The sequence below is a fragment of the Octopus sinensis genome, linkage group LG10 (genome assembly GCF_006345805.1).
Source record: "Octopus sinensis linkage group LG10, ASM634580v1, whole genome shotgun sequence".
In the NCBI taxonomy this organism is placed as follows: domain Eukaryota; kingdom Metazoa; phylum Mollusca; class Cephalopoda; order Octopoda; family Octopodidae; genus Octopus; species Octopus sinensis.
The window spans coordinates 38,609,801-38,635,801 of NC_043006.1; the positions used below are offsets into that span (position 1 = coordinate 38,609,801).

The 26,001-nt window shown below is 36.9% G+C and overlaps 1 protein-coding gene across 1 annotated transcript in view; it reads right to left on the reverse strand.

Annotated features, from left to right (window-relative positions):
• Window positions 1-26,001, reverse strand: part of LOC115216355 (pikachurin) — a 700,561-nt gene that overhangs the window by 138,496 nt on the left and 536,064 nt on the right. The window contains exon 6 of the mRNA XM_029785606.2: window positions 20,735-20,927. Within this exon, the coding sequence (XP_029641466.1) occupies window positions 20,735-20,927 (193 nt within the window). The remainder of the gene's footprint in view (window positions 1-20,734; window positions 20,928-26,001) is intronic.

Genomic DNA, 26,001 nt, shown 5'->3' on the forward strand with positions numbered 1-26,001 from the left:
TACTACACACACACACACACACACGGAAAATGGTCTTGGAAAAATACGTTTAATACCACTGGGTCTCAGTTCATCCTGATCAGGGCTAAACTGGGTTTAAACCACAACAAACAAACAACAACTATAATAGCAACATGACCAACAACAACAACAAGCTAAAAGTGAGTTGAAACAACAGAACAACATAGAACACACAACCGTAAACTTATGTTCTACGTTCGGAATGAGTTGCAATTAGCTATCACTATGGATCAATGAACAATCTCTACAATACTGAAGAATACAGAACTGGAAAGCCTCCAGCCTGGTTTTAGGTGGAAGTTGATAATAGAATTGATCCATCTGGACAATTCTGATATATCCACCTACCATAAAACTGGATGCTAGCTGGCAGGCTGCCAATCATAACTGTGCTTCACCAAAAATATTTGCAAAGAACTGTGTTGTAAATAATAAAAATGAACGGAGAAAGTAGTAAATACACACACACATAGACACACACACAGACACACACACAGACACAGACACACACACAGACACACACACACACACACACACATACACACACACATAAAAGAGAGAAATAGTTGTACCATTCCCTTCAGATACATTAGTGGCCTGCAAAGTAATTTCTGCTAATTTCGTTCCAATACATAAAACTCATTCTATTTATTTACTTTCCTATTTAGGCAGAGATTTATGTGTGTGTGTGAGCGTGTGAGTGCAGGTGTGTGTGTGTGAATTGTATGCGTGTTTATACATACACACACACACAGCACGTGTGTGCATATATATGTATGTGTGCTCTGGCCCACACATGTGTTTACATGTTTGTATGTGTGTGTGTGTGAGTATGAATACATATATATATATGTGTGTGTGTGTGTGTGTATGTATATATGAGAGAGAGAGAGAAAAGGAGACACCATTATCATCCTTGAATGTCTGTTATAAAGCTGACATGAGATGGATTGATTGTCATGGTTCCAGCCATTTCTTAATAAAATCTGATACTTCCAAATATTTGTGCTCAGCTTAGTTTCAACCACAGGATGCTCTTCCTATCACCAACCATTTTACAGTACGTGCTGGATACATTTTCTTGTGGCACCAACACCGAAAGCATTAAATAAGCCTCAGCAAGACTTGATTAGAGGGATCTCCTAACTTTTCCCCCTTCTCTGTTCATTTGCCCTGTATATTAACACTCTATATTCTTGAGCCATACCTGGCTCATAAGTACCGGTTTTCCCCGTTTCATTAGTATATAAATTCCCATTTAGATGTGATGCCAAGCCGTCGCAGGTGAGCTGCTGGATGTAGGAAGAAAGAGTGAGACAAGGTTGTGGCAAAAGAATCAGTAGAAGTTTGCCATTGCCTTCTGCTGGAGCCACATGGAGCTTAGGTTCCTTTGCTCATAAACACACACATCACCCTGTCCGAGATTTGAACCCGCGATATCTCGACTGTGAGTCCATGACTGTAACCACTAAGACATGTGTCTCCACAACTCTGTATACTGGTATTTGCTTATTTGTGGTGAGTGGAGGTGCAATGTCCCAGCGGACTCACAGTCACAGGATCATGGTTTAGATTCCCAGACTGGGCCTTGTGAGTGTTTATTGAGTGAAAACTCCTAAAGCTCCATGAAGCACCAGCAGGGGATGGTGGTGAAACCTGATGTGCTCTTTCACCACAACTTTCACTCTTTCTTCCTGTTTCTGTTGTATCTCTATTTAAAAGGGCCAGCCTTGTCACACTCTGTGTAATGCTGAATCTACCTCAAAACTTGTGGTGAAAGAGTACAGCAGGGTTTGCCACCACCCCTTGCCATAGCCTCGTGGAGCTTTAGGTATTTTCGCTCAATAAACATTCACAACGCCTGGTCTGGGAATTGAAACCATGATCTTACGACTGCAAGTCCACTGTCCTAACCACTGGGCCATTGTGCTGTCACACACACATTTATGTATATATACACACACAATGGACATCCTTCATTTTCTATCTAGCGAATCCCTTCACAAGGCTTTGGTCAATCCACAGATATAGTAGAGACACTTGCTCAATGTGCTGTGAGGTGAGACTGAACCCAAGACCATGAGTTTGAGAAATACACTTCTCAGCCACACCTGCATATATTCTTTTATTCTTTTACTTGTTTCAGTCATTTGATTATGGCCATGCAGGAGCACTGCATTTTTAGCTGAACAAATAAACCCCCAGGACTTATTCTTTGTAAGCTTACTACTTATTCTATTGGTCTTTTTGGTTGAACTGCTAAGTTACAGGGATGTAAATACACCAACATCAGTTGTCAAGTGACGGTGGGGAGGAAAAACACAGACACACAAACACACACACACATATATATGTGACGGGCTACTTTCATTTTCCATCTACCAAATCCGAGGCTATAGTAGAAGACACTTGCCCAAGGTGCCACACAGTGGGACTGAACCTGGAACCATGTGAAGGGAAGCAAGCTTCTTCCCACACATCCACTCATATATACATATATAAGTGTGTGTATGTGCGTTTGTGTGTGAGTGTGTGTGTGTGTGCATGCACGCACCTGTGTTTGTGTGTATATGTATGTTTGTATATTCATCTATATCTATCACCCATTACACTCTCAGAGTGGTTGGTGTTAGGAAGGGCATCCAGATGTAGAGAACCCTGCCAAATCAGACTGGAGTCTGGTGCAGCCTTCCAGCATGCCAACCCAGTCAAAGCGTCCAACCCATGCCAGCATTATGATGATGGTGATGATGTGATGATGATGATGATGATTATATATATATGTATGTATGTGTATATATATATATATATATATATATGTATGTATGTATATATATATATATATATGTATGTATATATATATATATATATATATATATATATATATATATATATGTATATATATATGTATGTATATACATATATATATATATGTGTGTGTGTGTGTGTGTATGTGTGTGTGTATATATATATGTATATATATAAGCACACACACACAAACAAATATATTGACATATTTAGGCTTCACCATTAAGATATATTTTTAATTCTCAGCTGTGTTTAATGATAGCTAATCATTGGTTTCCAGACTCACTCATAAGTCTCAAGGGAGAATATTTTCAATAAACATTGAGAGAAATTTTAGACATTAATCTACATTCCATTAGGTTTCACTTTATGGTATAAGCAAGGTAATAAATTTAATTCTATACAGCTGCTAAACTTACATGATGCAGCAGTCAACCCTTTCCTGCTATTTGAACCATGGACTACATGGTGTACTTGACTTGCTAGAAATATCAGCTAAATATTCCTCGAACACACATTAACATCTTAATAAAAAGCAAACATTGGATAATAGTGTTATAGATACACTGAATTAGACCCTGCAAAATGAGATAATCGTGGCTAGTAAGAAGATATGTTTTAGAACAGGGATGGGTAACTATTCATTAACTGGGGGCCCGCATCATACCATTTCCAAGTGGGAGAGGGTCGCATGATAAAACACATATGCATGAAATATTACTTGTCCACTTTACACTGAATTTTTTGCAGTTCTTCTTAATTTTATCTGTCTTGGTATGAAAGTTTACATTAAGCTGGCATCTCTTTCATTATTTCCTAAAGATAATAATGATGATTACTAGTGTAAATAAATTATAGTTTAAAATATTGAGGTAAAAAAAAAAACAATGAAAATTCATTGATATTTTATTAAAGAACAAATTTCATGATTTGTATCAACGAAATTTTTGCACATTCACATTCTTTACCATTTTTTCAATAATAGGTAGAATTTGAGATGTTGTTACCCTCAGGTTATGCCACATGTGGCCCATGGGCCACAAGTTTCCCATGCATGTTTTAGAACATAGTTCTGTATTTACAAGCTTGATCTGATCTGGGAGAAAGCATGGCTGTATCATTAGGAAGGTTGGTTCCGATATGAATTGTCTTGTGTTCAATTCCTGAGCACAGCATGTTGGACAATGTGTCTACTACCATAGTTTTGGCTTAGTGAAGGAACATGGCTTAGTGGTTAGGTTCTAAGTTTCATTCCCAGCAGTGAGCTGTGTCCTTGAGCAAGACACTTTATTTTCTGTTGCCCCACTCCACTCAGCTGGCAAAAATAACTTATACCTGTAATTTGCAGCTGGGCAGCCGAACTATTTCACCCCTGTGTAGCAACACACAGGTACTGCATTCCTCTGCCCTTTAAAAGCTAGAGGAATACACAAGGCGACTGCCACTTAGATGAAGGGTGCGAAAACTTAAAGGACTTGCAGTTGCTGCCTAGAAGCTGGAAGGTGAAGATGTGATCATCAACTGTCCAGTAACTTTGGTCACACGGCATGACACACTGATGAGTTATTGAGAAAACATTGAGATGTAAACACACCAGTTGTTTGTCCAGATGACAAAATGTTGCTGAATTAACACCGATCAGAAAATGGCATTAATACAACTATGAGATTTCTACAACACCTCACTGCCACTTCAAAACTCATGTCTCCTACATCCTGTTGCCTTGAATGTTTGTCTCTGATGTGCCTGCTACTTCATGTGTGATCAAGGAATAAATTATGTTTGTTAACCAAAAATATTGCCTTCAGTTGCTTATCATTACCTTTATGTAAAACATGCATTTATACTTTCCAAAGCTCCTTGCATGCACACATCTAAATATCCTTTCTAAAGGGGTAAGCCTAATTCTTTAATATTCCTCTTGTTATATTGGTATAATTTTAAAAAATTAAAAATGTTCCGAAAACCGGTTTGAATTAATATATATATATTTAAAAAAAATTTTTTTAACTTTTCCATATACCCATTTTCATTAAAATTTACCTTCAATTTAGCATTCTGCCTTTTTATAATTTTTCCTTGCCTATATATATATATTTATATGTAAATATAATATGTGACAATTATTCAGTAGCCATGATAAAACTCTGAGTTTCAGATGTCGGGGCGGAAACCCACGCTGGCATCTCTTCAGTTATCGTGCATGTCTAGGTATGGACATGTGCGCTTACGTGATTACTATGATCATTTTTACTCCCTTATCTTTACTCTTTTCCCTTACTTAGCAGTCATTCTAACAGCTCTTTTGTCTTACTAACGGTCCATCACACGATAATTTCCCTTTGTTTTAACGGTCATTTCCATAGCATTTTTTTTGATGGCCTGATAACTTAAGAGAAGCCGATGTGGTTTTTTACCTCGACATCCGGAACTCAGAGTTTTATCATGGCTACCTAATAATTGTCACATATATTTGAATATATATATATATATAAACACATACATATACATATATATATGAACATATATATAAACCTATATATATATACATATATATATATATGTGTGTATATATGTTTGTATATATATGTTTATATGTGTGTATATATATATATATATATATGTTTATATGTGTATATATATATGTACATACTTGTTATTATGGTAATATATATATATATATTTATTATTGTTATATATATTTTAGCTTTAGTTTATATTTCTCATTGGTTAAAAACTTTCATTATTGATATTGTTGATATATTCCTCATGTTGTTGCAGTCTACTTCTTCGTCTGCTGCTGCTGCTACCATTACTGCTGCTGCTGCTGCTGCTTCTGTTATGTTTCTTGTATTATTTTGTTTCAATATTACCCAAGTGACAAATAAAGTAACCATTATTTCCTTGTTGTTGTTGTTGTTGTTGTCCTATCATTGTTGATCTTGATACTGTTGCTATTGTTGTTATTGTAGTTGTTGTCATTGTAGCAATCATACTGTTTTTTTTCATTGTAGTTTTTGTTGTTTGTTGCAGGTTTTTTTTATTCCTTATCTGTTTTTGTTGTTACATTTAAAGTTTTTTTTTTAATCTTTTTTTTTGTCTATATTGCTGTTAGTGTAGCTCACATGGTTTTTATTTCATAGCTGTTATTGTTGTAGTTGTTGCTGACATTGCTGATGTTGTCATTGCAGTTGCTGTAGACCATTAAACCTCTTCACTTTTCCTCCTCCACCTATGCCACCAACACCACCATTACTACTACCACTACCACCACCACCACCACCACCAGAATTATCATCATCATCAGCAGCAGCACCATTACCACCAACAGCAACAGCACCGCCATCACTGCTGCCACCACCACCACCACCACCACCACCACAACCTCCACCACCACAACCACCACTATCACCACTACCACCACCACCACCACTGCCACCACCACCACTACCACCACCACCACCACCACTACCACCACCACCACCACAAGCATAATCATCATCATCATCATCATCATCATCATCATCATCATCATCATCATCATCATCAGCAGCAGCACCATTACCACCAACAGCAACAGCACCGCCATCACTGCTGCCACCACCACCACCACCACCACCACAACCTCCACCACCACAACCACCACTACCACCACTACCACCACCACCACCACTGCCACCACCACCACTACCACCACCACCACCACCACTACCACCACCACCACCACCACTACCACCACCACCACCACCACCACAAGCATAATCATCATCATCATCATCATCATCATCATCAGCAGCAGCAGCAGCAGCAGCAGCACCACCACACCACCACCACAATTACCACCACTAAAATCATCATCATCATCGTCATCGTCAGCAGTCACACCACCACCACCACCACCACCTCCAAATTATTTCCTCATCCAGATTCCTGACTACTTTTCCATGTAAGGAGATTGCAGAAGGCAATTAACTAAACTGATTCTGATGGAATTTCCAATGTTATGCTCCACCGGTGCTGTCGCCCACCTCTATGCCCTCCCACCCATTTACTCCTCTTTCCCCATTTCTACTCTCTCTATCTAAGACCATCCATGTCTGGAACATTCCATTCCATTCCATTCTCAGAACCAGTCAAGACTTGAATTCGTTGGATGTCAGTTTTCTTTCTCAAAGACATAGATAACGCATTTCTTTATTATCTCCCTTTACTGTTTACTTAAGGATCACGATGTGTGTGCTTGTGTCTATGCATGTGCGTGTGTGTGTTTGTGTGTGTGTGGTGTGTGTGTATGTGAGAGTGTTTATGTCTGTGGATGTATGTTGTATATTTGTATTTGTGTGTATGTGTGTATATCTGTGCTTATATCTGTATATATACGTTGTGTATATGAGCAGTGTGTGTGCATGTATGTACATGTCAGTATATATATATATATATATATATATATATATGTGTTGCGTATTTGTGTTGGTGTACGTGTGTGTGTATATGATTACATCTGTATATATACATTACTTATTTGTGTAGGTGTGTGTGTGTATGTGAGGTGGATGGATGCATGCATATGTGTGTGTGTGTATATATATATTATAGATATAGATATATATGCTATATGTGCGTGTATGTTTATATCTATGCATGCATGCGCATGTCGTGTATGTGTGTGGCCTGTCTGTGTACATACATATATACGTATGTGTGTGTGTACGTGTGAGTGAATTCTATGCATGCTTTTATATTAGTATTTTGAGCTTTGTGTATGCGTATAAAGAAAATGTAGTGTATTGGAATTGCATTTGATATATAAATGTGTGTGCCTGTGTACGCATGTATATGTAATTTTGTATGTGTGTGTGTGTGAGTTGAGTTGTTGCTATTGTTATTTAACCATAGTTCAGCTGTAGCTGAGTGCACTTATGGTAGAAAGAGCTCAAGCTGTGTTCTATCAATATCTTTCAGAGCTAAACAAAGCAAAACCATCTGGGATTTTTAGCACAATGCATCTATAAAAGGATTTTTTTCCAGGATGAACACTGCAGCCTCTGTCTTTTATACGATACACATACATAAAAATTTTTATCTAAGAGATGCTTCTGTAGCAAAATTTGAATTTTGTTCAGTTCAGAAACATCTCTGCAAAACCTGTGAATTGTTTCTTCACTGTCTTTATATACCTCAGACTGGACAGGAGGATTTCGTATCAGACATGAAGCAAATGTGTGGCATCGATAAGCTGCAAAAATGGTGAAATGCACATCTGTCACTTTTGCAGTCACCTCTAGGGCAATTTGGTTTTGACTAGCTCTGAGGTATAATGTGTTTCTAACACACTAATATCTTGGGAAAGGAATCTTTTTCAAGACAGTGCCACCTGACTGGCTCCTGTGTTGGTGGCATGTAAAAAGCACCATTCAAGTATGGGCAATACCAGTACTGCATGACTGACCCCTGTGCCGGTGGCATGTAAAACGCACCCACTACGCTTTCAGATTGGTTAGGGCATTTGGAAGGGCATCCAGCTGTAGAAGCCTTGCTAGATCAAATTGGATCCTGGTGTAGCCTACTGGCTTGCCAGTCCTCAGTCAAACCATCCAACCCATGCCAGCATGGAAATCAGACGTTAAACTATGATGATGATGATGAATTGTGACTTTTAAAAAATATTCATAAAGTATGCCATATAGATAAAAGTTTTAATCTGGAGCAATGTTTCCCAACCTATTTTCCCCTAGGCCCCACTATAACTTTCCAGGAAAATATATGTCCCACTGGTGGTTGGAAAAAAACCTTTATTTTTAATATTTTTTTAATAATTATTAAATACAAGACAATCTACAAGTAACTGCTTTTATTAAGTACTGAGTACAAAAATGGAAGTACATTATTGACTAAGAAAGAATGAAAAAGAAAAAGATTTTCACAATTCCATGTCTTATTAAAAAGAAGAGAAAAAAATTGGATCCCTTACCCCACTACAATTTTTCCAGGCTCCCCTGGTGGGGCATATGCCCCACGTTGGGAACCACTGATCTAGAGCTACTTCTACTGGTAAATTTTGAAGATGTGTGTGTGTTTGTGTATTGTGTGTGTACGTGTGTGTGTAGTGTGTGTACATGTAGGAGAGCTAGGAAGAAAGGGATATATATAGGGAGAGTTTACGAAAAAAACAAAAGACGAAGACAGGTGGTGTACAAAACAAACAGGTGTATTAAGTATAACACTCAGATATATATATGCATACACACACACGCACACACACATACATACTCAATTGGCTTTTACACAGTTTCTGTCACCAGAATTCCCAGACAAGGCATTGGTCAGCCCAGGGCTATAATAGGAGTCACTTGACCAAGGTGCTTCAAACTCCACAGCTGCAAAGCAAACTACTTAACCACACAGCCATGCCTGCTCTATCTGAATTTGTATGTGAATGTGTGTGACTGTGTATGAAATCTCTCACCCGCAAAATATTATTGCTTTTGTAACAAGAGTAGTGGAGATATGTGTGTGTGTGTGTGTGTGAGGGGTGATAGCTCCCCCACCACCTCCATCAGCCAAAATACTAATAAAAGGAACACAAATAAAATAATATCAAATATTCCCCACCCCGCCAGTATTAACATTGACAATAACAACAAGAGTAATGAAATGATGTGAAGTGATGAGTGTTTGCTGAGAAAAATCTTCTGTATTATTTCTAGCTGGCTGTGTGCATAAAATGTATGTAGAACGGTTCACAGAAACCAAATACAATGATGCAGAGACTAAAATTCTATAGAAAGCCGTCTTTTTATCTGGTGTAACTAAGGGGAATTCAACTGTTAGATGCTTCCAGTCCGATACTGGCTGGCCAGTGAGTTTTGCTCTTTTTCTCTTTCACCTGATTCTTCTTTTCCTCCCCCTCATCTTCTTCCACAAAATTTGGTACAACCATTTTTCAATATTACTATCCATATGTGTGTATAGGAATATAAGAATATGCACACACACACACACTCTTCCACACGCATACTTACAAACACACACATATCGTCTTGTACCCTGAGGTACATCCTGACACCTCGTCACCATCATCTTCCCTCCTTTTTCCAGCTGAGGTGCCATGCATCCGTTCCGCATCAAGACACCAGTTCTTATCTATTTGTCAAATTTTTGCCTCTCAACACTTGGTATAAGCCATTTTCCTTAACACAACCCCATCCTCTATTTACGGGTCTTGTCTTGCAGGGTAGTTGGTGACCTCACTAGTTCTGGTTACACAAAATTTGGTACAACCATTTTTCAATAGTACTATCCAGATGTATGTGCACACACACATATTGTCTTGTCCCCTGAGGTACATCCTGACACCTCGTCACCATCATCTTCACTCCTTTTCTCAACTGAGTTGCCATGTATGTGTTCTACATCAAGGCACCAGTTCTTGTCCCTTTATCATATTCTTGCCTCCCAACACTTGGCATAAGCCATCTCCCTTAACACAACCCCATTCTCTGTTTACGGGTCATGTCGTGCAGGGTAGTTCTGGTTACACAAAAAGTCATCCAGTACACGTAAACATAGGTTACAGTTTGCTTGAATTGAAAATAGTTGAAGAATTCTAGATTTAATTATATGCTGGACTAGCAGTATCGCCCGGCGTTGCTCGGGTTGTAAGGGAAATAACTATATAAGCATTTTTAGAGAGTTATAGCCAAAAAATAGCAAAAAAAATGCATTAAAAATTGAAAAAAATTAAGGTAAATTTTTTTTAAATCGTTGACACATCGTAGATATTTTTAGAGAGTTACTTCCCTTATATAAAAGCGAAAAAAATGCATTAAAATGGAAAAATATGATGGCAAATTTTTTTTAAATCGTAGACTCATCGTAGACGCGCGCTAATACCCAGAAGGGCTCGATATGAATCACGACTATAAGATACCCGCTTTTGGTTAAACTGCACCGCAAAATGTGGGAGTATTACGAATGTAATCGAAGGGGACAGACACACAACTTCACTCTTATATAAAGATGCTTTTTTTTTTCAGTCATAGAGTTAGATTTATGAAGGTCTTCAGTAGAAAATCCTTCGAATTCTGACTCGCTGCTTGATATAATGAAATTCGTATCCATTTTTGTCAGAATTACAAATTTTGAAAACACAATAGGAACAAATTTCGGAAAAAAAAACTCCCATAATTCACGGAATTAAAATTACACTTCGATTTTTGTACAAAACTGTATTTGAAGTGTTTACGAAGTATAATACGTGTTTTCACGAATGTACTAAAGAGATTTACTCTGATATTCTCATTTAAATATGAATAGGTAAATTCGGACGGTTTGGTAACGAAAGGGTTTATATAAGTGTCGTCTGTTTATACATAAACACTGTTTCATAGTTTCAGTTTAGTCTTCCTCAAATCACTGTCGCTAATTTACTCTCTTCCAAGAACATTTTCACTCACTGTTATCTGTTAGCTTCCCATACATTTTACTCATGTATCTATCAGCGTGATAGACAGAAACAAATATTACATTTACTTTCATTTTATTCGTTGCCCACTGTGTGTGTGCGTTTGCGTGTGGTGTAAACCAGACTAAGAAAAGCATTTGACACACACACCAGAATGTGAGTTTTCTGTAAATTTTGCTTAATTGGAGTTTAAATTTTAAAAACTGGACCTGGCATGACACGATGCATTGTACTCTTAAAAATGCAAGGTAAATTGTAATTGAAGAAATCCTATATTGTAGATTTCTATAATCCCAAAGGGAGGCAGATAAAATCTGCCTTTTATAATAAGAGATATATGTATTTTCTATTCCTGAGCGTTATACTAATACATTTGTTTGTTTGTACACAACCTGCCTTCGTCTTTTGTTTATTTTCATAAACTTTCCCTTTATATATATATATATATATATATATATATATAGATATGCTTTGCTTGAGAAGACTTGTTGTTGTGGCTGATGTCAGTGCCAAATAAAAAGCACCATTTGAGCGTGGCTGATGTCAGTGCTGGTGACATGCAAAAAGCACCCATTACACTCTTGGAGTGGTTGCCAGAACAGATTGGAGCCTGGTGCAGCCTCCGGGCTTGCCAGTCCTCAGTCAAACCGTCCAACCCATGCCAGCATGGAAAGTGGACGTTAAACGATGATGATGATGATGATATATATGTGTGTGTGTGTTGTGTGTTTGTTTCCTTACCACCGCTTGACAACCGGTGTTTGCATGTATGCATCCATGTAACTTAGCAGTTCTGCAAAAGAGACTGATAGAATCAGTACCAGGCTTAATACAAAAAAGTACTAAAAATTCTTCAAGACAGTGCCCCAGCTTGGCCACAGTCCAACGACTGAAACAAGTATCAGATAAAAGAGTGTTATATTTAAAATAAATCCTATTCCTAAATGTAGTGATGTGTGTGAGGATGGAGAGGTTGAACACAGCCAGCTGGGATGCATTCCTCTGGCTGGAATATTTACTCAGCATCTCTTGTCAAAGCATCTACAAAAAAAAAAGCTCTTTTCTTGAGAATTTGCTTCCTTCCTTTCTGTTGTCCACCAAATTCCATCAAGAATATCTTTACATGCATCACACCCATCTTCTTCACACACACACACATACATACACACATGGATTCATACAAACATACATACACATTCATACATACATACATATATTCATACACACATACATATACATACATACATACATACACATACATATGTACATACACATACGCACATACACATACACACACACATACATACACATACACACACTACATACATACATACATACATACATACATCATACATACATACATACATACATACATACATACATGTGTGCGCAAGTATCTTTTATCTTTTGCACGTTATCTGGGGCACCACCTTGAAAAAATTTAGTGGAATAAATCGATCTGTTTTTATGTTTTTGTAAAACCTGGTACCTATTCTATTGGTTTTTTTTTTGCCGAACTGCTAAGTTAGAGGACGTAAACACACCGTCACCGGTTGTCAAATGGTGGGGGGGGGGGGACACAGACACAAAGACACACATACTCATACACTCATGCGTGTGTATGTGTGTAATGGTCTGCTTTCAGTTTCCATCTACCAAATACACTCACAAGGGTTTGGTTGGCCCGAGACTATAGTAAAAGGCATGTGTCCAAGGTGTCACGCAGTGGGACTGAACCGGAACCATGTGGTTGGGAAGCAAACTTCCGATCATGCAGCTACACCTGCGCCTTACGTATCCTTTTCAATGTTTGCTAGATCTTATTAATAAAGAAAATAAAGCCGAAAGCTATGCCCTGAGAGAATAAATTTAGATATAGTGGAAGATATACAAGAGAGAAAAGCAGTCAAATTGATAGAAGAGGAGGCATAAGAGAGAATAACGATAATGAAAGTAGAAGATAAATAATAATGATAAACAGACGTGGTATGGTGTGAGATGGTGAAGGAATCTAAATAGGTTTAGCTGAGAAAACTGAAGGCGAAGCATGAAAAGAAAACAATGATAGAAAGATTAAGAATGTAGGAAAAAAAGTAGGCGAACGAGGTAGGTGGCGTGTGGACGAGTGAGACATGAAAAGTCGGAGGTCAATGACATCTGAACAGTGAAACTGGGGAGAAAGAGGAATGGGTGTGTTTAAGCGACAGAGGGGGAGGCAGTGGTGTATCAGTATTAAGAGGACAGCTGGAGAAAAGAGATGGTTGTTTGCGACACCAAGTGAATGAAGAAATTGAGTGAGCACTGAAGAATGTGACTCGTTTTTGTGAGTCTAATTCTTCTGTTTGCTTATAATGTTAAAAACGAATGAGTATGAGCCAATTTAAGCGTTTATGTGCGCTCCCTTAGTATACTAGAAATGGCAACCAAACATACCGCAAATCACACCCTTAAATATGAACACGTTTTGTAAAATATGGTCTTCGATACAGAATTTCATAGACCAGACTGAAACAACCTCCAAATTATAGGTATTATCCGTAGCATAGCTAGTGGGGTGAGCGAGGGGACAGTCCACTCCGGACGATGACTTTATGGAGCCGGCATTTTGGGGGTTTGCTACAGGGTTGACAAACTTAAAGAATGCCTTGGGCAGCACACAATCAGGCTATGCCACGGTAGGTATTATTGGTATAAGGCTTTTTTGGATGACAAACTTTTATATAGCCTAATTTTTGTTATGTGATGGAAATCTGATTTTCCTTAGTATTTAGAGCTTATGTATCTATTTTTTATAATAGGAAATTAAAATCTATATGAAATGGGATGGGAAGAAAACTATAAACTTCTAATTTTAAAACATATTCTGGATCCTGAGATTAAGTGTTTTTAATCTCGGAATCCCAAGATAAGAAAAATGTCTTTAACTTGACAGAGCTATTACGATGTAGGTATATCACGCAGTCGCTAGACCATTGGTAAAGACCCACAACGCTAGATTTAGACTGAGCTATGCACATCAAATGTTTGTTAGTTTGTATTCGAGTTGTACATGGCAGAGTTAGAACTTCTTATAGATTTCAACATTTTGAGTATTTTTTTTCTTAGAATCCAAGTTTTTCATCTCTAACTGGGACATTTTGGGATGTTTCAATATCAAACGGTATATTTGCTAACCGGGCTGGACACACGGGACAGGGCCTTCAAACCTGGACGTATGATAGACCTATACATACATGTATGCACGCACACACACAAACACACACATATAGGATACTAGCAGTATCGCCCGGCGTTGCTCAGGTTTGTAAGGGAAATAACTATAAGCATTTTTAGAGAGTTATAGCCACAAAATAGCAAAAAAATGGAAAAAAATGATGGTAAATTTTTTTTGAGTAAAAAAAAGGTGGAGTTGCGTCCCCTAGACAGTTTGCGGTTTGTGTTTCTGATTCTCGACCCCATGTCGAATTTATCGATTTTTTTCAGAACTGGGTGAACTTTTCAAAATTTTCGCTGCGTTAGTTTTGAATTATGACATTGGGCTATGTGTGTGTCAAGTTTCATCAGAATCGGTTGAAAGCCGTGGTCAGGGTGAGGGTACAAGCAAACAGACACACAGAAACACGCACAGACAAACTGCCGTTTATATAAAGAGAGATGACGGCACTTCCTACTATTTACTCAACCATGAATTAAATTTGGAACCTGTTGACTAGCAGACCAAGGCCAATATTTCTTACTCAAAAAGTCTGTAGTGTTGTTAAAGATGGAATCTCTGGTTACATTCTGTGGAGAAGACACTGTAAGCAAGCAAGAAATGACAATCATCTTAACTAGAGGAGGATTATAAGGAAGGAATTCAGGGCAATAACTTAATCAGGAATCAAAGCCATGCTGCAAATATAACTTTCTAGAATCATATGGATACTCCACAGCAGTAATATAAAGGAATTATTATTGAGTATATCATTTGCATATCCGTCTTCATATCTTCATGGTATTTCAAATGCTATTTTGGCATTGCTAATATATGAGAGGTTTCATTGATGGATCATTGGAGATTGTGAGAGATCAAGGGTTTGTTGAAATGTTCAAGATTTTAGTTTTGTATTGTTCATATAAAAGGAGGAGAATGTGTCATTGAAATGTTGAAGGAGACTAGCTAGTTAAAATTCCATTGAAGGTTGTTTTGTAGAATAAAATATAGTCAAATGACCAACAAGATTGATTACATAATCCACTGAAATATGAGCAATGTAACTCAAACAAGAAGCATCAGATTGATTTGCTATCTGAAATAGAAATTTAATGGTGAAAGACATCTTTAAAGTCAAATGGTGTCAGAACAGTTAACTGAATGGGAGACCTCTGCATAAAACTATAAAGTAAGCATTATTTGGAAAAACAAACAGACTGGGATTTTCTTCTTCTCGTATGAAGTGGAAAATAGAAAGAATATTTAGCCATAAAACATTAGCATTTCAATGAATAAAATAGCCATGAATAAATGAATAAATAGCCCTTGGAAAAAAAATTGCGATCCACCACAACCTAACAACAGTCTGAAAACTAAGACAAAATAAAGTAAAAATAGAAATGGAAAAAAAAATTGAGATAAGAGGAGATTATGTTACATAACTCAATCCAGAGTTCTTTAGAAGCAACAACTCAGAACCTGATCACAGTAATATGATATCAAATCACCATTGAAATTCTGCAGATAACAGGATTGATATCCAATGGAAATTGAGGTTAGTGCAGGATCAGATCCTTATGTCAAAATATAGTTTCTAATTTATTCATTGGAATGGCCTTTCATACTTATTTTCTAACCATGTCTTGTCTGATATCAAATGTTTCCTGAGTGCAATGAATGAATTGTGTGGTATCTAATATATAATGATATTATTTTTCAAACTTTTACACAAAGATATCTGATGTGCATCAAGTTGCTTTACGTGTATCAAAATAAATAATCTCATCTTCTTTTGGCATAACATTACAATGTATTGATTTCTCATCAAAATATCATCATCGAATGTGCACAGCGACTTTACTTGAAATGGAAATTTAGCTAAGACTGTCTTGGAATGGATTTTTGACTCTTGAGATTTAAATAAAAGATTCAGGAAAGATAAAGTAGAATACTTATGCATATGTGTATATATGAATGTATGTATATGTTTATGCGTGTATGTATCTATGTATGTATGTATGTGAGCATGGTTAACACGTTAAATACCATCCTAAAAAATATGTAGAGTTAAATGATGTGGTACTACACAAAGTCATTATCATACCAGAAACAGATATGTGAGCTTGATAGGCTACTTTTAAAAGATACAAACACAAATGAATGCTTCATATCCTCCTCAAATGGCTAAAACAATATCAAGGGAATTACTGTCACATTTTCCATGCATTTAATAACTTAAGATAACTTCACACAATGCTACGTTACAAACTGAGATCAAAAGTTGTGAAATAATTGGAAAACAAGTTTAATTTAGATCTAACATGAAATTATAGAATTGGTTAAACTAATAAACTATAATCAAAAGTTACTCGGGCCTAGTTCACTATTAATTTTGTTGAATTTAGCAGAAGTGAAAAGAAAGGTTAGAAGAGGTTATGCATGGCATGTGTGTGCAGGGTGTGGCTTTTGCCCTTCACAGTGGAGCGACTGTGCGGTAAGAAGTTTGCTTCCCACCCACGTGGTTCCAGGTTCAGTCTCACTTTGTGGTATCTTGAGCAAGTATTTTCTACTATAGCTCTGGGCCAACAAAAGCCATGTGAGTGGATTTGGTAGATGGAAACTGAAAGAAGCCTGTCGTGTATATATATGTATATGTATTTATATAGTTTTGTATATAAAAGTGGTGAGCTGGCAGAAGTGTTAGCACGCCGGGCGAAATGCTTAGCAGTGTTTCATCTGCCGTTATGTTCTGAGTTCAAATTCCACCAGGGTCGACTTTGCCTTTCATCCTTTTGGGGTTGATTGAATACAGTTAAGCACTGGGGTCGATGTGATTGACTTAATCCCTTTGTCTGTCCTTGTTTGTCCCCATGTGAGCATAGGAATGTGGACTTAAAATGCTGCTACTGCTGCTGATGATGATGATTGTGATTATGATGGTGGTGGTGGTGACGGTGGTGATTGCAATGATGGTGATGATTATGGTGATGATGATGAAGATGATGCTGATATGACTTGTTATCCTCTCCTATATATATGTATAATATATGTATATATATATATATATATATATATATATATATATATATATATATTATATATATATGCAAGCTGCACAAGGTATTTGAGGACATACCTTTTTGGGGTCATTGCTGCATTTTTTGCTAACTCTGTATAAACTTTGTTTCAGGAAATAATAATGGCAGACCCTCAGCTTGCTCAAGAAATGAAGAGGCCTGCTGTTATTGTGGTTATAAAGGCTGAGCATAGTGGTTTAGAAATATCTCAATTTTTAAATGGTGCCAGGTCGTTTGTCTACAAAGTTTGTAAGGAGCTAGAGATTGAAGATAGAAATGTATCACCTGTATCAATGCATAAAAAGTATTCTAAATGCTCTGAAACCATCAGAACGCATGCATTTATCCAGCAAGTTCAACAGACCATTGATTACAATCCAGAAAGTCCATGAGGTCAATTGCAAAAGATCTCCATATGTCAGAAGGAACAGTCAGAAATGTTGTCCACAAAGACATCAGATGTAAGTTTTATATGATGAGGAAGGGTCAATTTTTCAGAAAAGCAAAAGAAAATCTCTACATCGGATCTAAAAGTCTCTTAAACAAATTGAAAAATACAGCAGAAGAAGATCTGATTTGGTTTTTCTCAAACAAGAAAAACTTCAACCAGGATCAAAAAGTTAACAGGAGAAATGACAGATGGTTATGTGCAGACCCTTCTGAAGTTCCAAGTGTTATGCATACAAAATTTCCTGCAACTGTCATAGTTTTAGGGGTTGTCAGCAATGAAGGACATGTAAGCCTCCTTACTTCTTTCCACAAGGCCTTAGAGGTAACTCTGCCGCCTACATTGAGGTCCTGGAAATAATTGTTAAGCCCTGAATAGACAGTGTATCCAACGGAAGGCCATATGCGTTTCAGTAAGACTCTGCACTATCACACATGGCTCTAGTAACACAGGAATGGATGGATGAAAACTTTCATGATCACATAACCCCTAACATTTGGCCTTCTAATTCCCCAGATCTCAATCCATTGGACTATTACATGTGGAGTGTTGTTGAGAGGTCAATGAACATGCCCATAACACCAAAGATTCTTTGAAAGTTGCCATAGTCAGAGTAATGTTCAAAATGAACCAGAACCTCTTGATTTGAGCATGTAGATGATTTAGATCTCATATAGAAACAGTTGGGGAAGCTGAAGCTGGCTTTATTGAATAACATTATAGAAAAGAAGGTTTATTTTCATCCTCACAGCATTTTTTGACAAAGTTATTATCTGTTATTGTATAACTGGTTTTTTTATAAACATAAATCTCTACACAAATATCTTACCCACCCTGTATTTTACTCTCTCTCTGTGAGACTGAGTCAAAAGGACAAAGAGACGAAACATTTGTCTCATCTCCATATCACTAAATATTGGTTTCAAATTTTGGCACAAGGCCAACACCTTTGCAGAGTGAGGAGAGGGTGGGGTGGGTGTTAAGTCAATTACACCAACTCAAGTACACAGATGGTACATATTTTATTGACCCTGAAAGTTATAAAGATAAAAAGTTGACCTGAACAGAATTTAAACTCAGAACATAAAGACAGATAAACTACAGTTAAGCATTTTGCCTGGCGTGCTAACGATTCCATCAGCTCACCACCTTCATATTACTAGATATTTATGCTATATATTTCATATCTTTTACTTGTCATTGGACTGTGGCCATGCTGGGGCACTGCCTTGAAGGGTTTTAATCAAACAAATCGACCCCAGGACCTATGTTCTTTTTTTTTAAAGTCTGGTGTTTATTCTATTGATCACTTTTGCTGAACTGCTAAGTTATGGAGATGTAAGCAAATGAACACCAGTTATCAAGCAGTGATGCAGAACAAACATAAACACACGCAGGAGTGGCTGTGTGGTAAGTAGCTTGCTACCCAACCACATGGTTCCGGGTTCAGTCCCACTGCATGGCATCTTGGGAAAGTGTCTTCTGCTATAGCCCCGGGCCGACCAATGCCTTGTGAGTGGATTTGGTAGACGGAAACTGAAAAAAACCCGTCGTATATATATATATATATATATATATATCAGGTTAATCTAAACGGGAAAACAGAAAAAACAATAACACGTGGAACAATTACAGTATTATTATTATTAGGCGCTCAGGAAAATGGAAGAAGGAGGGTATGACGTTTCGAGCGGAGCTCTATGTGTTTGTGTGTCTGTGTTTGTCCCCCTAGCATTGCTTGACAGCCGATGCTGGTGCGTTTACGTCCCCGTCACTTAGCAGTTCGGCTTACAAAGAATAAGTCCCGGGGTCGATTCGCTCGACTAGAGGCGGTGCTCCAGCATGGCCACAGTCAAATGACTGAAACAAGTAAAAGAGTAAGAGTACACACACAAACACAGACACCCATATATGTATATATGTGTGTGTGTGTATGTATATGTGTACTTAGGGAATCAAGGAAAGGTAGATGGTTTACACGGAAATGGTAAATGATTTACGGCACAAAAAAAATTAAACATGCTAAAATAAATTCATCATGATTTATCTTTATTAATTATAGAAGCAGACATGTTGCATAAGATTAATTTTGAGGATCTGATCAAAGACTTTGCAATTAACAAAAGGGGGAGAAAACTTTTCAAATATAATTAAAGTGGAAGTATGCAAAAACAAACATTATTTCCCATCTTTCTGTTAGTTTTCACTTTGAAAAATAAAAATTTATTTTATGGTTTATTGTTGTTTATATTTGGGGGTACCAAAATCATTTATGTGCTTAGGGGGCCTCAATGGGTTTTAATTCAGCCCTATTCATAGCCTTAAACTAACAGGAAATATAAAGATCAGTACAGCAAGAAATTTATATTTCACAATAGGGATTCCATCTGCCAGGTATTACCTATTTGTGACTAGGTAGACTGTGTTTTTGCAAATGACAAACTGCAGCATAGCTGACATTTTAATGCTGTAAATTCCTTAATTCAGTTTTCCACAACCCTATCTGCAATTCTTCCCCAATGTGGGATTTATCTTCCATTCATTTAATCTTGCAGGAAGCAGATTGGAATCTTGTCTTAAAGGATTCTTGTAATTCATAAAATACAGAAAAAAAAATCTATTTTCAAACTGATGTCAAAATAAGACAAGAAGAAAATTATAATAGGATAATTAAAATATAAAAAAAAAATACAAAAGGAATAAGGAATTCCCAGATTACTTACTGACATTAGTTCCATGGATGGCATTTCCTAGTAAAGGATCTTTTCTCATGTCATATTTGCGGTTGTTAATGACAAGCTCTTGAATACACCCTGAGAACTTGTGTGTAGTTCCAACTCTCTTTGATATAGCTGACATATTGTTGAATCCTCCGAGGAATAAATCTTGCCGCAATGTTATTCTACTGAAATCAGTCTGAAAAACAATCAAAGGAGCAAAGAATTGAAATGTGGAAGGTGATAACTAATCATAATAATAATAATAATAATAATGATAATAATAATAATAATAATAATAATAATCATGATTATCATCTGAGAAAGACATATAATTAATGAATGCTCGAAACTAGCCTGAAAGGAATACAAAAAATGTCATGACAAAGTAAGAATGTGAATACAGTGGAAGTTGTGCAAGAAGTATGGGTTAGATTGTTCCAACAAGTGGTATGATCATCAACCTTTACCAGTAGCAGAGAATGATAAAGTGAGACTCACCTGGAATAGATCAATATATATAAACAAAAAGCTGCACCATAACTGACCAAATATCATTCTCCTACTGAAGGAATCTAAAAAATTGGAACTGCAATGACATAGCTATACTTGCAAACCAAAATATTGTCAAGACAGAGGGTGAGAAAGTCCAGAAGTACAAAGACATAAGATTGGAACTGAAAAAAGTTCATATAGCCTCAAAAGTGAGTGTGACACGATCTCAAAAGCTGCAAATACCAAACATCTTAGGAAGTATTCAAATGGCAGCAATACTCGGAATAGATCATGTGTTGAGGAAAGTGTTGCATCTCTAAGCTGTGGCTTGGAGCAAAAATGTGATACAGACACAGATAAATCAGTTGAGTGAATAAAAATGATAATAATGCAGAAAAAAAGAAGAACAATAGAACAGGAAAGAAATGGAACTACATGGCTAATTCATGCAACAATCTGAAAATGACAGAAGTAAAGGTTGCTGGCTCTGGTTGAATGGCAGGAACTTGAAATCATCATCTTAGGGGAGAAATGAAACAGAAATGCTAACTATAGCCCCTTAGAAACAAGCCCTTATAACAAACCTGATAAAGACAAAAACTGACAAAACTAAGTCAGACAAGAAATGCATAATATGCAGGAAATATGATAGTTCCAATTACTTTCTGAGTGAGTGAAGTATACTAGCACAAAAGGAGTATAAATGCCGACTTGTAGGCAAAAGTGTGCATTGGGATGTTTGTTGAGTGTGTAACTTCAAAACAACAGAAAATTTGTATGAACACGAAACAGCAGTTGTGAAAGAAAATGAGAATTGCTAGATCTTGAAGGATTTCCCCACAATGATTATTGGTCATACTATTGAAAGAGAAGACTAGATTGGATCATAGAGGACAAAACAGTGTAAGATCATAGATGCAGAGATGATACCAAAGTAACTGGATAAATTGAGAAATATCAGGATCAAGTCAAAGAGCTGAGGAAACTGGAAGATCAAGACAACAATTATTCCCGTGGTAACTGGTGCTCTTGGCACAACATCCAAAATTCTACCTAAGAACAGTTTCTCTGTTTCTTTTAGAGAAATATTGTCATCTGTTTATAAAGCATTTTTTTCTTGATAATCTCTGACAACTATATCTGGCCTATTGGCCTTAATTTCCCTATCTGTGTGCATTATTATTAGTATTATTATTATTACTGTTATTATTGACTGGAACATAGTGAAAACGTTTTTTTCCTTCTTCATTCTAGATATTACCAACAGAAATTTTCTGTGAAGTGCTGTGCTCCTTAAAAATGGTCATAATTACTTGGTAAAAGCCTGCCCAGATACATAGGGGTAGAATTAAGAAAATAACAAAAGAAAAAAAGGTTGTTTTTGCAGGTTTTATTTTATTTACTTATATGTGCTGGTTACCAGATACAAACAAGACAAAACATTGCAATAGCTTTGTTGGAGAATTGAACCCAAAACTAAACAGTTGTAAAGCAAGGTTCTTAACCACACAGCCATGCCTATGTTCACACACCCAATAAGGAAACATAATGACATGAAGAGGTAAGTATGAAACTGTTGAGCGTTTCATTAGCTTGTAGTGCTTAGATACCACAAAGAATCATTTCTCGTATATTTATCCCCTTAGCAAGAGATCCTGAAATTGGTAGGATCACGTTACTAGCAATCCAATCTTCTTGTGATACCTTCAGCAGTATAATGTGATAGGATGAAAAAATAATTATCTGGCCTATTTTTATCTCTTTTTTTTTTTTTTTTTTTTTTTTTTTGTCTTACTAATTATCTGTTTGTGAATTCTGAGAAAAACATCTCGTTGTTGGAAGAAAACAGTTTCAACAACTGATTAAAATTTAAGGAAATCAACAATTGAACTAAAATTTTCCAAATTAACACAGTTTGTTTCATTTTTGTTGCTTGGAACTATTGTTATTTTTTAGTTCTTAGGGAAGAAGTTATTTTCAGTGGAATTTTTAGTACTACTTTCTTGTTGCTAAATTCTTTTCTCTGGTAATTATTGTTTGTGAATGATAAACAAAATATTCTCGAAATTTAATGGCAAAATCTAATAATAATAATAATAATAATAATAATAATAATATAATAATAATAATAATAACAAAACAAAATGAATTTATATAGAAAGCAAAGAAATTTATAAACCATTTTCTATAAACTAGAAAGACAAAATGTAAATGTATTTTTATTTTTATAATGCTTTAAATTTCTTGTTGGTATATGTTTTTATATTTTTAACCTAAACTATCCATAAGCAACAAACAAAAATGTTTACTTAAAAATGCAGACCAACAAACAGCTTGCTTTAGAATCACCCCATCTCCAACGTAAACAATATCACGACAATAGCTTGGCTTCTACTGTTACTAATAGTAGTGGTATTAACACCAAAAACACCACGATAATAACCAGTGCGGTTATAAATTATTATTACTAGATGTCTCCACCGTTATTATCTTTCATCGTTATTATACATTGCGAATAACAGGAATAATGGCAACTGTCTCATACTCCATTATAGTTGCAGTCGGTCCCCAACAACACAGCAATAGCAACTACTACTACTACTACTACTACTACTACTACTACTACTACTACTACTACTACTACTACTATTATTATTGCTACTACTACTACTGCAACCATTGTTACCATTACTAGCACAAGTATTGCCATTACCATAACCACCATATCAACTACCATCACAACAACAACAACATTAGCACCAAGCTGCTACCATCAATGCTATCACCACAACCATCAACATTACCACCACAACCATCAGGACCACCATCACAATTATCACTGCCACCATCACCACCGCAACCATCACCAACACCACAACCATTACCACCACCACCACAACCATCACCACCACCCCTACCATCAACGCCATCTCCACAGCCCTCATCACCACCATGACCACAAACATCAACACTATCACCACTTCCATCAGGACCACCATCAAAATCATCGCTGCCACCAACACAACCATCACCACTACGACCATCAACACTATTGCTACAACCCTCACCACCACCACCCTCACCACCATCGCCACTGCCACCAACCCCCACCCCACCATAACCCCAACTGTCCCAACTACCACCACTGCCACCACCACCGCCGCCACCACCACAACCACCAAAACCACCACCACCACCACCACCACCACCACCACCACCAGCAACATCAACAACATCACCATAGCAAACATCAATATATGAAAGCCCAAATACATTCTGAATCAATTCTTGTTTGAAAAACAAAAACAAAAAATAAATATCTGGTGTGCAAAATATTTCCAAAAATTCTTTTGAAAGCTGAATTGCCTAAGGTGGCACACATGTTTTAGAGTGTCATATTCCTGGGGTTTGATGGCACAAAAATTGAGGACAGATTGTTGACAGAAGTGACAACAACATCATCTTTTGGACTTCATGAATATCGAAGAACAATTCTTTGCTTACCGAGCACACGGCTCTGGATTCAGTCCCAATGTGTGGCACCTTGGGCAAGTGTCTTCTGCCATAGCCTCATTAAAGATGTCCAGCCATGGAAAGTCGGTTTCAATAAATACTATCCGACTCATGCAAGCATGGAAAAGTAGACGTTGGATAATGATGATGACGACAATGATGATGATGATGATGTTAACTTGAGGATTTTCCTTTCCATTACAAGTACATAATTTAAATTCATTAAATATATATTTGACTTGTTATATTAAGTAAATTATCTCTAGCTGAAGTAAAATACCATGATTCTAAATGGTTATACATCCAAGTACAATAATAGCATTTGGTCATGTAACCTTTTGGCCAAAACATAATTTTTTTTCATCAAGAGGCCATTTTATGTACGTTGTTTAAGAGGTGATGCAACATTCTAACGAGACAATCTATCTAAATTGGAACCAATTACTGGAATGAAGATAATGAAGCATTTCAGGAATAGACTTGATTAATATTGTAACATCATTGAACTCGCAATGCACTTTTAACATTCAGCATCTGTTTCGTTAAAACAAGCATAAATTATGAATGTTCAGGAGTTGGTTATTTGTATTTACAAACAGCTTTGCTGGGCAGCAAGTTTAATATACTGGCAGACAGGAGCCATTCCTTGTGCAAGATGAAAGCTTGCTGAATGCAGTCATGTATCCTGTCACAATTTGTAGTTGGAAACCTTTCTTCAGGGCACAGATGAGGAAGGGCAAAAGAGACAGACAGAGAAAATCTTGATTTGAGAAAATCAAGGACTGGACAGGTCACAACTCAGTGGACCGGTTATGCATGATAGAGAACAGAGACTATTAGTGATGGCTGACTACAAATGTATCATGAATGGTACCACAATGACTGGCTGCATCAATTAAGGGATCTTGATGGTGATGATGATTTAAGGCCGTAATGTAAATAAAAAGATAGGCAAATATATTATGTTTATTTACTAGGATCGGTTGGCTAATCATCATCATCATTATCATCGTTTAATGTCTGCCTTCCATGCTGGCATAGGTTGAATGGTTTGACTGGGGACTGGCAAGCCAGGAGGCCGCACCAGACTCCAATTTGATCTGGCAATGTTTCTACAGATGGATGCCCTTCCTAATGCCAACCACGAGTGTAATGGATGTTTTTACGTGCCACTGCTACAAGTGCCATTTGCGTGACACCAGTATCTGCCACGACTGAATTTACTCAGCTCAAAGGGTTTTTTCTGAAGCATGACATAATGCCAA